Source organism: Schistocerca americana, chromosome 2, assembly GCF_021461395.2.
Source record: "Schistocerca americana isolate TAMUIC-IGC-003095 chromosome 2, iqSchAmer2.1, whole genome shotgun sequence".
In the NCBI taxonomy this organism is placed as follows: Eukaryota; Metazoa; Arthropoda; class Insecta; order Orthoptera; family Acrididae; genus Schistocerca; species Schistocerca americana.
This window is the reverse complement of record NC_060120.1, coordinates 760,535,228-760,551,689: the sequence shown is the minus strand read 5'-3', so window position 1 is coordinate 760,551,689 and position 16,462 is coordinate 760,535,228. Positions and strand designations below refer to the sequence as shown.

Here is a 16,462-nt window from a genome sequence, read left to right as displayed (position 1 = left end):
AAACCTAAGCAATGATGAAACATTGACATTTCACATGAGCAGATCTGTATCAGAGTTGTGTATCACATTATATATGAAAAAAAGAAGAAGAAAATGACGTGTGTGTGTGTGTGTGTGTGTGTGTGTGTGAGAGAGAGAGAGAGAGAGAGAGAGAGAGAGAGAGAGAGAGAGAGAGAGAGAGAGAGAGAGGGGGGGGGGGGGGGCTGAGCTTGAGTTGGGGTAGAGGAATGGGTGTGGTCCAAGCCTTGCAATAATTTAAAATTGGTTTCCAAGCAATCAAAATGAGTATGGATGATAAGTCTGTTTAGGATTGATTATTAGATAGTTTTATTGTTATCTGACTGCAGTTTCATTGGAAAGTTGTTTACGGAAAGAAAAGGAATTTAGAAGGTATCCTATCTCATTTATGATTAATTAACACTAAATAGTCATCAAAGTAAATACAGTGTTGTAATATGCTGAGCTGTGTATTTCTTGATAGACATGTTTTAAAAAAAGGTATAGCTTTCTAATAAACTTTCTGAAATCTAAGTCTCAGTGAATAAGGAATTTCCAAATCCGGCTTGTGTACATACCGATTGTGAAATATTGACTGCTTTTCACACAGTGCAACATTTGAGGTTGTGCACATTCAAAGTGCACAACATATATTATCTGCACAACTTATTTCCCGATACCATTTGTAAGTTTCAGTTTTTTATGAATAATATACTTCACTTAAAATGGTATCAACGCTTTGGTTCAAAGCACTGTATTTACAGGAATAAATGAATATTTATCTATTACAGCAAAATGAGAAGGAACTTACTTATTTTTTAAGTGTTGTGGGCTCCCTAAACAAGTGAACTGTCCATCTGCCATTATGGCAAGTCTAGTGCACAATGCTTCACACTCCTCCATACTGTGTGATGTCAAGACAACAGACTGGCCCTTTTGAACCACTCGCTGTATACATGTCCACAGAAAACGGCGAGCTTTTACATCCATTCCTGTTGTTGGCTCATCCTTAAAATATTGAAAAAAATCAAAAAAATCAGAACATCCTCTGCAATTGAGTTCTCATCATAATAAAAACTGGTAACATAAAGAGAGACAATAGAGGTCACAATCAATAAAATTTTTGAAAATCCAATGGGATGTAGCAAATGACGCACAGCCTATTTGGATGCCTATTCACTGAAATGCACTACTAACATCAGACTGTAAAGAGAGTGTAAGTAGAATTCATCTTGGCCTGTAGGTTTGTATGCCCTGTAATTTCCAAATATTTATATTCACTGAAAATCTTGCTTGAGCATATCACAGGAATGTAAGAATAAAAATGACAAACTTAATGAAGAGTGTGAAGAGTGCCCCGCCCCCCCCCCCCCCCCCCCCAAAAAAAAAAAATTATATTTTGGTACTGAATCTGCATAACATTTTTAGTTTACTCAGAGGATACAAAGAAGAGAAACAACTATGCTATAATTCTTGAGACACATCTCTGTAGTTAAGATTGCTAGTGCTTGCCTGTGGCATTTGTCTCAGAGGTAGCCATTTCAAATTTGGGTGGCACAAGAAATTTTCATTGCTTGTTTTTGGCCAGTAAGAGGAAAAGAAGTGCTGGTACAGTTCGTCACAATTATACTTTGCACTAATTTCCTGGATTAAATTCCAAACCTCTTTTCAGTGTCTCATGGAATGAAGATATGCTATATTGGTAGTGATCTGTCCATCGGAAGGGATATTAAGTTCAGCAAGTCCCTTGGTGCTTTTCAAGAGGAGTACGCTATTTGCCAGCACTGGGCCTCACTCTCTTCCTCCCCTTCATACTTAACAACACAGGCACAATACCACACCAAACAATCACTTATCATAATCATCCACACAACACAGACATACTATTAACATGTCAGAGGAAGGAAACAGTACATCACTTCCATTAGGTGATTGTGCCCAGAGAGCAAAATATGGGATTTTTGGCAGCCACCTCCAACTAGCATCTACCTCCAGCACTCGTCTCCAGTGTATGGAGCTGTCTTTGATTCTGATCTTCCTTGTTTGCATTTCATCAACATTATACATATTTATGAGGCATACAACCAGCAATGAGCTTTTTGTTATGTTTAGAAATTAGTGCTCTTGTTTGCCTGTATCTTTTTTCCTCTACACCTCACTTATGTTCCTGCCCCAGTAATTACAAACAATGGAAAATCCAGGATGGAATGTAACAATATTGCGAAAAGGAAAGTTAATGCTCACCATAAAGTGGAGATGCTGAGTCACAGATGAGTGTGGCCTCAGCTGCCTGAGACTGCAGTCATGCGTGTGTGTGAGTTGCATTTGCATGAGTGTGTATGTGTGTGTTTGTTGTCTAATTTTGATGGAGGCCTTACTGGCCGAAAGCTATATTTGTGATAGTCTTTTTGTTGTGTCTATCTGCAACTCAGCATCTTCGCTATATGGTGAGTAGCATCTTTCCTTTTCATAATATTGTGGCCTAGTAATTTAAGTGTTACCCTCAAGTGGAACAACATGTGACATGAGTTGTCTTAGAAGCGATGTAGCTCTCTATCATACACTAAATTTTTCACTAATAAAAAGTGATCGTCTGCAAATATTTTTCCTTGCATTAATATTACAGCATCGACAACAGGTCTTTAGGCATGTTAAGGCGTCTTGCAAGGTTTTCAGCTGGAAATGTAAAGCACTATAGAATTGATAATTTCATACAACTCAAAGGACCTGGAGTAACTATTTGATTTTATACACACAATTCCATTTCTTGAAACCATTTTATTGCAGCCTCATTCAATTACAGCCTGAAATTAAGGCACAAGTCATGTTGAAGTTGAAAACATTCATTTTTTTTAACTGTTGGCACAGTGCCTTAGCCATACTCAGAAGGTACCAACTGTGACTACATGTCAATTCTTTGCTAGAACCACAGTGCTTCCATTTCATCACATCACCACTCACTACAGAATAGTGGCATCATTTTCTTTAAAATTGGTGTGGTTTGATAACCAAGCCTGTCACACTCAGTTTGTATTGAAACTGTAGTGGCTATAAACACTACAACAGAGTGTGTCTATATAACAATGAGTTCTAGATGAGTGTTTTTCTTCCAGAACATACCCATTAGCTCATAACAAATCAACTTTTTGAATATCCGTTCTACTTGTTTTTCTCTTTTGTTCGAAATATTCCACTGAGATTCAAGTACAAGCAGACAGAAAGTAAATAACCAATTTTTGAAAATATATTATGTAATTGGTTAGATAAAAAAATCTACTCACAAAACAGAGAGTTCAGAAAAGTCACCCTGAACCCAGTGTCAGGGAAGACTTATCAGATGGGAGTCTCATCCCATCTGGTAAGTCTCCTCTGATCTCTGACTCTCCCCATGTCCTAAGCCTCACCAGTCCTTTCCCTTCACCCCTCTTGCTTCCTCTTCAACACTTCTGCCAGAAGAAAGAGCCACTGCTTGAAAGCTTGCAAATTTCAACACCTTCTTATGCCAGTGTTCTGCTGCTGCCACTTGGTGAGTAGATTTTAATCTATCTGATTACATTAAAATCATTTTAAGGTTTTTATGTGATTTCCCTAAATTACTTAAGCTAAATGCCAAGGTGATTTCTCGGAAAGAGAACATCCAGTTTTAACCTCTATAATTGGCCAAACTGAGCTTATGGTCTGTCTCAAATGTCCTCATCATGGATTAGACATTTAACTTTAATCTTTCTTCCTAGGGCATTTACAGTTCATGAGGACTCTTGTCCTAATGTAAAAACTGATAAAAAAAATATATGGATCTTACCAGAAAAATAAGGGCTGGCTCACCAACTAATGCTATTGCTGTAGCAAGTTTTCGTTTGTTGCCTCCTGATAATGTTCCCACAAGTCTATCTTGGTAAGCGGATAGTTCTAGTTCTTGAAGTCCGATATTCACCATCTGCAAACATAAATAATCAGTTTCTCAGCAGTTAAAGAATTTAATATCCAATATAGCCTTACAAATTGAAAACTAACTATGATAAACAAAGATAAAATTGCATTGGCCATGTCAGCTAATATCAGTACATAAGAGAGATTATGTGGAAACAACCACGAAGAAAATACATAAGTAAATATAAGAAAATCAAAATAACTTGATGTAGGTAAAACATGTCTAGGTAAGCAAACAGGAAAAAAATGTGGGAAGTGCCAGTGGCAAAGCAAATTAAATCAGTAGAGGTAAGCAATTCTTCACAAGGGCACATGCTCCCTATGACATTTATTATTTGAACACTTTCGAGATTCGGTAACTACCTTAATGCTCCCCTTCTGAAATCTATTTCCGAGTATTTACAACCTTGCAGATTTCAAAACTTGCCAGTAATTCACAGCTCTTCTTTTTATAGGATACAGGATAGCAATGATAATATCTCTACTGCTACAACTGTTTATCATGCCTGAGTAGGTGATAGTTCCTGTGTGTACACACTGCTGTTGGCAATTGTTCACAAGCTAACACATATAACAGGTTCTATTTCTAAGTATCTGGTGTGTTTTCCAGTAGAGGAAGAAGAGTTTTGTTGGAAGGTTGTGCATATTTTAGCTAATATAAAATTCTACCTAAGACCATTAGATAAGGACTATATCAAATTATTGACATGAATGATAACAATGTCTCACTGTGCATTTAGTTGCTGATCTGATTCTTGTTTGATGATTGCCAGTACAATATTGGTTTATTTTATTATATTTGACATAAACGGGGAGTGCTATTGTTCCTACTATTACTACTACTTTTAAACTGTTTCTATATCAGTTATATACAGGAATAATTGTCATAAGTTTTAGGTTTGCCAGCAATATGCTATTGGCTGGATGGTTTGTCCTTATGCATGTCAACTATCGCCTTAAAATGACATGATCGCCAAAACTGGCCAATAACGGAAAATAAATAATAATTACAGTGGAAGGTGGAAATGCTGTCATTTCTACTCACAAAATTTCAAGAACCAGTATTAAATGAAGAATCTAGAAATATACTTCAGCCCCCTTCATATCAATCACATTTTTTGTGCTTGTGGTCTGTCAACTGAGAAGTAAAATTAATATGTATAAAAGTACCACAGATATACAGACACGAACCTGTTTTTGCAGTCTGTCAGGTGTACCACGCAAACGGTTGTACAAATCCAGATGTTCCCTTGGTGTTAGTAGAGGATCAAGTGCATCAAACTGAGGGCAGTAACCAATATGCTTCTGAGCTTGAGCCATACCACTGTCAATATTAATGCCACAAATAAACACTTCTCCAGAAGTCATTTCTATGTCGCCAGTCAGAATCTAGAAATTGAAATGTATTATTTATAAGATTGCACAGTTCAACTGCTTCTTACTCATATTACTATAAAAAGTACACGAAGTAATGTTTTAAAAATTATGCACAGTCAAAATATTAGTACGGGACCTTCAGGTCCTTAATATATTGGAGTATACACCTTTCAAACAAGGAAATATTTTGTTTTTATTTCATAACTCGGAAATGTAAGTCTTAAAGCAATCACTAGATGTCTTCAAACAATGTCTCAATTTTGGCGAGGGTGAGTTAAACTGCAGATCACGTAAGAACTAAATAAACTAACTAGACTCCATATGAACAGGCCTCAGAAGGCCCAACAGCACCGACCAGCTGCCATGTCATCCTGAGCCTACAGGCACCACTGAATGTGGATATGGAGGGGCATGTGGTCAGCACACCATTTTCCCGGCCATATGTCAGTTTACGAGACCAGAGCCACTACTTATCAATAAAGTAGCAGCTCAGTTTGCCTCACAAGGGCTGAGTGCACCCCGCTTGAGCCAACAGTGCTCGGCTGACCGGATGGTCACCCTTCCAAGTGCTAGCCCAGCCCTGCAGCACTTAACTTCGGTGATCTGACAGGAACCAGTGTTACCATTGCAGCAAGGCCGTTGGCATCATGTAAGAACTGGACTGGTCAAACAACAGCTCTGGTGGACAAACCTCATCTGGCAACAATCACCAGGTGCCAACAGCATTACACTCCTACACATGTCAAGAACCAATAAATTACAACACATACTAGGTGATCACAAGTATCTGGACACTCCCAAAAACATACTTTTTCATATTAGGTGCATTGTGCTGTCACTTACTGCCAGGTATTCTGTATCAATGACCTCAGTAGTCATTAGACATCGTGAGAGAGTAGAATGGGGCACTAAGTGGAACTCATGGACTTCGAACGTGGTCAGGTGATGTGTCATACATCTGTACATGAGATTTTCACACTCTTTAACATCCCTAGGTCCACTGTTTCTGATGTGATAGTGAAGTGGAAACATGAAGGGACATGTACAGCACAAAAGCTTACAAGCCGACCTCGTCTGTTGACTGACAGAGACCACCGACAGCTGAAGAGGGTTGTAATGTGTAATAGGCAGACATCTATCCAGAACATCACACAGGAATTCCAAGCTGATCCACTGCAAGTAGTATGACAGTTAGGTGCGAGGTGAGAAAACTTGGGTTTCATGGTTGAGCAGCTGCTCATAACCCACACATCACATTGGTAAAGGCCAAACGTCTCCTCGCATGGTGTAAGGTGCGTAAACATTGGACGACTGAACAGTGGAAAAACATGTGGCGTGACGAATAACGGTACACAATGTGGTGATCCAATGGCAAGGTGTGGGTATGGCAAATGCCCGGTGAAGATCATCTGCCAGTGTGTGTAATGCCAACAGTAAAATTCAGAGGCAGTGGTATTATGGTGTGGTTGTGGTTTTCATGGAGGGGGCTTGCACCCATTATTGTTTTGCGTGGCGCTATCACTACATCGATGTTTTAAGCACCTTCTTGCTTCCCACTGTTGAAAAGCAGTTCGGAGACGGCGACTGCATCTTTCAACATGATTGAGTCCTGTTCATAATGCACAGCCTGTGGCGGAGTTGTTACATGACAATAACATCCCTGTAATGGACTGGCTTGCACAGAGTCCTGACCTGAATCCTATAGAACACCTTTGGGATATTTTGGAATGCCGACTCTGTGCCAGGCCTCACCGACTGACATCAATACCTCACCTCAGTGCAGCACCCCATGAAGAATGGGCTGCCATTTCCGAAGAAACCTTCCAGCACCTGACTGAACATATACCTGCGAGAGTGGAAGCTATCATCAAGGATAGGGTGGGCCAACACCACATTGAATTCCAGCACTACCGATGGAGGGCGCCATGAACTTGTAAGTCATTTTCAGCCAGATGTCCAGATACTTTTGATCACATAGTGTAGCTACTGGAATCTGTGGCATATCTTCCTCAAGCACAAGCAGCCCCAAGTGGCTTACCACTTCGTGTGAAGTGCAGCTGTTTCTCAGCTAGCATTGCAAGTAAACTGAGTCATCATGCTAAGTGTCTGCAACTACGACTGTATAAGAAGATGATGGATAAATCCTGTACTGAAACTGTTTAGATTTCCCATCAAGGAAGAAAAAAGATTACGGAGTTGTGTTTCGAATTAAGCTGATTGAACACATCAGGTACAAGTAAAAGCACTTAGCACTCATTCCTCCCTAAACTTTGTTGCTTTTACATGCAGATATTGTGTGCCAATGCGCTTCCTGCACAGGAAGTACTTTAGTTCATTTTTGTGTTCTAAAGCCTGGCTACACTAGAGTGAATGGAAGCAAAATGAGTGAATGAGCATAAGTGAACAATTTGCTGTCACTCTCTGCCAATCACTTCTATTACTTTGTGTCTTCCATGAGCATTTAAACCAAGGGGAATGGATGGAAACTTGACAGAATGAGAATTTTGGGCAAAAGCTTGCACACACTGAGATTATATGTGTGTTTCTAGACTGTTTCTCCCTACAAAAATTCTATGCACTATAGAGCAAACAAATTAATAATAACAGACAGGATTTGTTTTATTCAGAAAGCAAATAAAGTCACATAGAAGAAGACAGAAAATTTGTGTTTTTGAACTTTCACAGAAATGTCAGAGCCACGGTGAAAAGTGACTGAATATTTGTGAACCAAACATGACCGGATGCTGTTTGCTCATATTTGTCTACCATTTACTCCTAAGAGAATGCTGTTTATCCTGATGTTAGTTCACTCATTGTTATCCAGGCTTAAAATATCATTGTAACGAGAGACCACAATCCCAGAAGTTAATGGATTAAATGTGATATAGAGGATTCCTTTGAACATGAACTGAGTTTTGTAAGACACTGCTGTTAATACCTTTTTATCCCTATTTAACTAACTATGACCAAACAACGGAAAATACAACATGAATAACAACAATATTATGAAAAGGATAGAGTGTTGCTCACCTTATAGAGGAGACACTGAGTTGCGGACAAGGCATAACAAAATGACTGTTATACATTTAAGCTATGTCCAAAAGGCCTTCTTCTGAAATAGAAGACACACACACAAATTTGCACAAGCAAGCTTTTCCAAGCCCACGACAGTAGTGGCAGAAGTATCCTGGGATCTGAGGAACACAAAGGGGAAGCAAGAAAAGGAGTCAGTCACAGTTAACCCCATGGAGTCCAAAAATGGCCCAGCAAAATCTAAGTGAGTGGCCCACAAAATCTAGGTAAATATGCTCCCTAGGCTCCACATTATTGAGCCAGGAAGAGGACAACTGGGGATGCTCAGCTTTATGTGACCCACAGGCAGAACACTGCTCAGTGGGCAGGTGTAGGAGGCACAGTATTTGTGGCTGAAGAGAGGGGGAATTAGGATACTGCAGCAGTCCTTGACCAAGATATGCAACAGAACTGTGCTCAAAGTGAGTGAGGCAGCATAATATTGGACCTCGGCAATTGGTGGCTATTACATCGCATAATGTTCAGGGGAAAGCTGAAATGGCTGAATCCAGATTCAGATAAAGTTGAAAACACACCAATTCACGTTGGTCAAAAGCTGGATCAAGTCCCATGGGGAAGTGGGACAGTGCAGCTGCATTGCTGTGTACGGGAGCTACACAATATTGGATAGAATAGTGAAAATTAGACATGTACAATGCCCAGTGCTGTGGCCAGCGGGTGGCCAGTGGGTGGTCTTGTCTGGTATGCGATGCTTAGGAACAAAGATGACAGGCGAATGTCAATGGTCCGTGACAAAATGAAATTTCTTTCTATAAAGGAATAATTTAAAGTTTTGAACTGCACAGATGATAATGAGAGCCTCCCATTCAATCTGAGATTAGCATTGCTGGGACACAGATAAGGTTGTAGAAGCATAGTGCACTCCGTGCCATCGAAGTATTTATGGGACAGGATTGCACATACGCTATGGCTGGTGAGACACATCGGTCACTGCTACCAATGGCGAACAAGTGTACATGTTTTCAAGTGCGATGTCTGCTTAAGGCAATCTTTCAAAGCATGGAAAGTTTATTAATAACAAGGTGACGATTTGAAATACACACTTTGGGATTGTAGCTGGTTCAGTGGGTAAGATAATTCAGCTAGGCTTGCAATCAAGAGGCCATAATAGTTGATCTTACCCAGAAACTCATTTACTCTTTTACATTCATGGGTGACTGTGTATTGTCAAATGCTGCAACATACTCTACTGTTGGTTTGAGTCCACTGGCTGAGAGTTTGATCTCCAAACATGCCAAGGGCAATTGCAAAAAAGGACATTTAAGCAGGTTGCATTTGAGTCATTTTGCTGCCAGCCTTTAAAAAACAAGAGTTTGAATTTTTTGAAGGTGGTCCTCTGGATATGGAGTCACTCCTGTAACCAAGACATCAAGGTATCTGCCAGTTAGGAATACCTTGTAATAGTTGACCTATAAAATGTTGGATTATGGTGGGTTGAGCTAATGAGATTCCAAAAGATAACCGACTACAACGATAGAGGCCTTTAGGTGTACTGAGCACTATGTAAGCTTATGATGCTGTAGACAAGGGAATCTCTAAACAAAGCTCTGCAAGGTAAATTTTATTGAAAAAGGTGTCATGGCCTAATTTTACAAAGAGTTCACCCAGAAATGGTAAGAGTTTGCACTTCAGCCTGTGCATTTATTGTCACCTGAAGCTACTACAAAGTCTCAAAGCACTGTTGAGCTTGTGTAAGGTTACCAGTGGAGTGGTCCACTGACTATGCAGAACAGGCTTTAACAAATATTTGTGAGTGAGTCTGTCAAGCTCCATTTTGAGTACATTGTTTACAGCCAGGGGTACTGGGTGAGCTTTAAAAGAGTATACGCTAGCCATCACTTTAAGAGCTTCAAAACCATTTCCTAACATCCCAGTGAGAAGATTTGAGAATGTCTGTCACAAAAGTCTTTATGGTGGTGCAGAGCTCTTTGGATTGCATGGCATGTGCCATTTAATGTCATGAACTGTAAACACTAAAAGGGTGGAAAGAGTTTACCCAAAAATGTTGCCCACTTTGGTGTTAGCTACCACAAGGAAGGTTACTGGATGAGTGACGTAATTATAATTTAGTTTCCCCTTGCAGGTGCACATGACGGTAAGCCCAAAGGCTTGTCTTTGCTGCCTGCAAGGATGGTGACCCTAAATGTAAGTACGTGAGTTGGTTGGTTTAGCAAGGTCACAGCAGCTCTAGTGTTAAGCAGCAGTAACTTCACTGTGTGTTTGCCACCAAACACAGGTTTTTGCTGAACTGTGTTCTGAGAAGACTGCACTTTATCACTCACTTGGTTCATTCCTGCAGGTTGAGACATGTTTGTGGTGGAGCTGCTAAAACATACATCTTGCAACTGTCCCAATCTCGAGCTCTCATTTTATAGGCTGGCAGCAGAAGGACTCAAATTCAACTTGCCCAAGTGTTCTTTCTTGCAATTTGCCTCAACATATTTGTGAATCAAACTCTCAGCCAATAGACTCAAATCAATGATGGAGGGTATGAAGTAGTGATTAACAATATGGAAATATGGAGCCAACAACGAATGTAAAAGAGTTACAAGTGTTTCTGAGTAAAATCAGCTATTATGGCCTCTTCATTGCAAAACTAGCGGAACATTCTTACCTACTGAACCAACTACAATACCAAGGCGCACATTTCAAATGGTCACCTAGCTGTCAACAAACTTCCAATGGTTTGAAAGATTGCCTTAAGTGGGCAACGTGCTCGACAATATACATCCCTTGCCTGCCGCTGGTGGCAGTGACGAATGCTTCCCCCCACAGTACATGACCCATAAATATAGAGCACATAATGATTTTAAGACCTTATCTACTACTCTCAAATTGAATGGAAGTCGTCACCTACGCAGTTCAGAAATTTAAATTATTCCTTTATGGACAGAAATTTCATCTTGTCACATTCCACACATCGCCACTCGCCGTCTTTGGTCCTAAGCATCGCTTACCAGACCATCCATTGCCTCCAGCCCTGTGTGCCATACTTGTCTAATTTTTACTATTCCATACACAATGTCACTACATTACACACTAGTGCAGTTGCGCTGTCCCAATTCCTCATGCAACATGACCCACCTTTGACCAACATGAATTGGTGTGTTTCCCACCTGACTTGGATATGGATTCGACTGTTTCAGCTTTCCACTTAATGTTACGTGACGTAGTGGCTCTCACTTGCAATGATCTGACAATACACAGCCTCACTCACTTTGTGCATAACATGCAGCTATGTCTCCTGTCTCCAATATTCACCCCTACTGACCACAGCTAAATCGACTGCACTTAATTCTTGGGGTTCCATTGCTGATCTGTCATATGTAGTGCATTGATAGGGGCTTATGCTTTGCTCATGGTATAGGAAGCAGTGCTTGCAGCCGGGCAATGGCACTACCACAGATGTGACCTGTTGCTGCTCATCTGATTGTTTACAGTAGTGTCTGGGCCATGGAGAAATGGAAGCCCCACGGGATGTAGCATGACATTTTGTAAGATCAGAAGCGGGGGAAATAACTGCTGCAACGTCTCCATCTGTCATAAGTAAACTCTGGTCTGTACGAGCAGATTCAGAGGCTTGAGTTATTCACGTTACTTCTACATCTACATCTATACTCTGCAAGCAACCATGAAGCAGTGCCAGATACAGAAAAACCTCAAGGAGGGAGTGCTAATGATATCTTGAGCTACCTTTACTTTTACCGTAATAAAGAATAGTCAAGTCACATACAAAGTTTAAGGAAGTTTTATTCAAACTGATTACACATATACAAGACAATATTTTTACTGAGAAATTACTATGAACTACTATCATTAATACTTCACAATCAGCTGATCACTCTCACTCTTGACTAACCTTCACACTCGCACTTGCTACAACTAAGAGTTTTTGCTTACATTCATTCTTCAGTCTTAATATTTCTGCTTCTGAATGTAAAGCTGCTTCCTATTCGGCGAATAGTCCAGGTTTATAATGCTATGTATCGAAGGTTCTCTGTACACGACAACCGTATAATATTCGCTACTTTTCTCGAACAAATGTCAGACAGAATAACGTATCGAGACCACTATAATGGCTGTGACTTTTCTCATACGTATGTGTTAGATATCTATGTGTCACACAGAAACAAATAAAATAAAATGACGCGGACATGCGTGCTACGTGGGATAGTACAACTACTCGATAACTCGACTGAGTCGAGTTGACTGCTGACGAACAAAATGAACGAACAGCGTGCGGGCTGGGGGTTGGCGTGGGTGGCAGTGCGGATGGCCCTGCAAGTGAAGGGGGGGCAGGTCTTGAGCTTACTATTGCCCTTCAGGTCACTAATATACAATATGAGCAGCAAGGGTCCCAACACGCTCTCATGGTGACACCTAAAGTAACTTCTGCATCTGTCAACAACTTTCCATCCATGTTAACTTGCTACATCCACCCTACCAAAAATCCACAATCCAGTCACAAATTTTACTTGATACTCCATACGATCATACTTTTGATAATAAGCATTTATGTGGTGCTGAGTCAAATGCTTTGCAGAAATCAAGAAATATTGTGTCTACCTAACTGCCTTGATCCAAAGCTTTCAGCATGTCATGCTAGAAAAGTCCAAGTTGGATTTCACATGACTGATGTTCTTGAAATCCATGCTAGCTGAAATTGAGGTCATTCTCTTCAAGGTACCTCACTATGTTTCATCTCAAAATATATTCTAAGATTCTGCAACAGATCAACTTCAAGGATACTGGATGATAGTTTTGTGGATCACTTGTACTACCATTCTTGTCAAAGAGTGTGTCCTGTACTTTCTTCCATCTACTGTGAATAGTTTTTGGGTCAACAGATCTATGATAGATTATAGATAGAAGAGGAGCTAACTCAGCTGAAAATTCAGTATAGAATCTGATAGGGATTCCACGCCCTGGAGCTTTGTTCAATATAAACGATTTCAGCTGTTTCTCAACACTACTGACACTAAAACTTAATTCACTTATCTCTTCTGTGGTACAAGGATTAAATTGGGGCAGTTCTTCTGGTTTTTTCTTTGCAAAGGAACATTACAAATGGAGTTAAGCTTTTATACTTTGTCTTTGTTACCCTCAATTTCAGTTCCTGTCTCATCATGAATCACTGGACACTAACTATGGTGCCACTATCGTCTGACAATATCCTGTGATGGTATTCGTTGAAGGCTTCATGCATTATTGTCTTGACAGCCAAACACGTTTTATTCAGCATCTCTCTGTCTACAGCCTTATGCTTTGTTTTACACTGTTAAGCAGTAGTCCATGTTTCTTTGAAAGTTTCCTTACAGCAACTGTATGCCACGGATGGTCCTTCCCATTATGAACTGTTCTATTGGGTGCATATCTATCCAATGCATGGTCAACTACTCTTCTGAACTTGAGCCATAAAGCCTATACATGCTCCTGTCCTGTGCTTAAAGTTTCAAGTTCCCTACTGAGATGTGACACTACTGTTTATTTATCTACTTTACTGAACATTTCTCTCTTTCTACTTCTTTCAGTTGCCTTTTGTACTTTTGTGATCATCGTTGCTACAACTGCCTCATGGTCACTGATACCAGTTTTGATGTGGACATCCTCAAAGAGGTCAGGTCTATTGCTTGCCATTAGATCTAATAATTAAAAGCAAACTTATTAAAACAAAATACAAATGAAAATGAAAATCCTTTTACATATAAGTAGTGGTAACATTATTCGATGTAACCTCTATCAGGCAGAATTACTGTCTCCAATATTATCCTGAAGAGATTGTACACACTCTTTAATATAGTGCTGTCACTATTCGCAAATGCTGCTTCAATAGCAGAGATGTGAAATTAGGGTTCCTCATCTTATTGGTAACTCTCCCAACTATGCTCCAAACATTGTAGTCAAGGAGGTTCAAATCCATGCTATTTGGGGGCCAAAACTCCTTTGATGTCAGGTCCTCTGAAATCAGCACCTGAGCCTTTTCAATGTCTGCTGCAGTACGTGACTCGTGCTTCCTCGAATGAGGTTTCCTAGCCGGGTTAGCGGTGCCTTCTCCATAACATTATACTTGGCCACACTATTGTAACCAGTAAGATAATCGTGACTCTTCAGTTGTACTACGCATTTGTTCATTACATCTTGGCCATTTTGAGGTTCTTACTGCTTTCAAGAATGCTAGTCACAACCTCTGTCAGAGCTGCAATATGGAGGGAAATTCAAACTGAAATTTATCTGGATTTAAGTGCCGCACCCTGTATACTTCCATCATGAGTGGAGATCCAAACTATCTGTTCTAAGTAGTTTTCAGAGAAGGCATTTATTGATGTTTCACAGGATGTCTTGTTATGTCCACAACTAACAAAACTACAATTTTCCCAATTGATTGTTGGATAATTAAAGTCTGCACCAGTGATTACAGTATGATTGGGGAACATTTTTACAAGTGAACACAGTTTTCTCTGAAGTTTTCGGTAGCATCAGGAAGTGATGGGTAGTAGGAACTTACCCTACAAATCTCGATGCTGTTACCTTCAGGTTTCAACCAGCTCTCTGTACCTATTACTATGCAAGCTTCACTGCTTTTCAGGAGCACTTCAAACTCTGGCGCTTTTGTTGCAAATGCTTCTGCAGTTATCTACTAGGATTTTAATACTCTCACCTGTGGGGGACATTGATTTGGATCTATCATTAATATTTCCAGGTCTCCTACAGTCATCATTATCTGGAATGGATGGAGAGTCATTTAATCTACAAAACTTTTCAATCAGGCACAGATCCTATTACATCCTGTGTAGTTTTTCACCTCCAAATCACAGGTAAAACAACTATAATGTTACAGATTCAGTGTACTTTTGCAAAATTTAACATTCAAAATTAGAATTACATTGATTTGGTCAGTGGCCCAGTCTGCATAAAATTGTCTGGGGCTCTATTTGTGTAACAAAAGGTCTAACCCAGCTGTAGTAATGTTTCTTCATTGAAAAATGTTCTTGAAACAAAGAAAATGTTATAGGCAACTCAAAATTTACCAGATTTGTTAGTGGCTCTAGTTTTGATTTTAGTTAACACAGTTCAAGATTTCAAGGCAAGAACGTGTCTTTCTCTTGTCATGTCTGAAATTTCGGAAGCTGCAAAATGTAACTGCAGTCATCTGGTGACCACCCCATTCTTCACTTTGCACATTAAAGGGAGGAAAATCCTTCAACGCTGGTGGCTCAGAAATACATATTTGTTACATTTGTTAATACTAGCACTGCCTGTGACTTGGCTGCTGTTAGCACTTAATAACTATGCATGGTTTGTGTTAGGAGTCACTGCATTTCCTCCATGGGAAAAAATCCACAAATCTGCCTAATCTTAAGATGTTCAAAGTTTGGTTTTGCATGTATCACAGGTCCTAAGCCATTGCCACTTTTGTAAAAGTGGTCTGCACACAAAACTAATGGAGACCTGTCCCAGTTTATTAGACAGATCCAGAGATGTTACGGAAGACCCCTCAGGGCAGTATGGGTTATTTTAAGTAAACATTTCAATTGAAGTACAGGTTGGGTAACTTTAGAGTCTTATTGCTAACAGAGCTGAAGAATGAACACTTGTAAATCAAGATTCTTGAGCTATTTTATAAGAACTGTTATTACCACAGCAAAAGAAATATAAGGATTAGGTGCATTAATATCAATCGAATTTTGTTTTTGTTGTGTTCATACACATTAAGCAATAACAAACTCAGAAAATTATATAGATATTTCCTAACATAAAGCATTTAGTTCTAAAGCTTAACAAAGGGATATTTGTATCACTGTGTTTCCCGTCCATTTGTAATAAGGGAAATCGATTTGCAAATATTAAATCAATACTCCACCAATCATTTAGCACCTTGTACAAAAATCTAATTTTGGAATTTTTTTAAAAAGAAGTTTCTGTGTTAAATCACTCACAACATTCAGTTATGTTGTCCCACGGAACAAGTTTTCCCAGTATCTGGGCTACATGCTACCCTAAAAGGTGATCTATGTAGATGCCACAATTATAAGACAATTTATATCTTAAGATCACAAGTATAAAG

The 16,462-nt window shown here is 39.6% G+C and overlaps 1 protein-coding gene across 3 annotated transcripts in view; it reads right to left on the bottom strand.

Annotated features, from left to right (window-relative positions):
- LOC124595045 (ATP-binding cassette sub-family A member 7-like) overlaps nucleotides 1-16,462 on the bottom strand; it is a 610,990-nt gene that overhangs the window by 44,545 nt on the left and 549,983 nt on the right. For all 3 annotated transcript variants that reach the window (XR_006978174.1, XR_006978175.1, XM_047133608.1), the window contains 3 exons: nucleotides 5,119-5,316; nucleotides 3,800-3,934; nucleotides 809-1,005 (listed from right to left, as the gene is read on the bottom strand). Coding sequence is in view for 1 of the 3 variants with exons in the window: in XM_047133608.1 (XP_046989564.1) it covers nucleotides 809-1,005; nucleotides 3,800-3,934; nucleotides 5,119-5,316 (530 nt within the window). In the remaining 2 variants the exon portion in view is untranslated. The remainder of the gene's footprint in view (nucleotides 1-808; nucleotides 1,006-3,799; nucleotides 3,935-5,118; nucleotides 5,317-16,462) is intronic.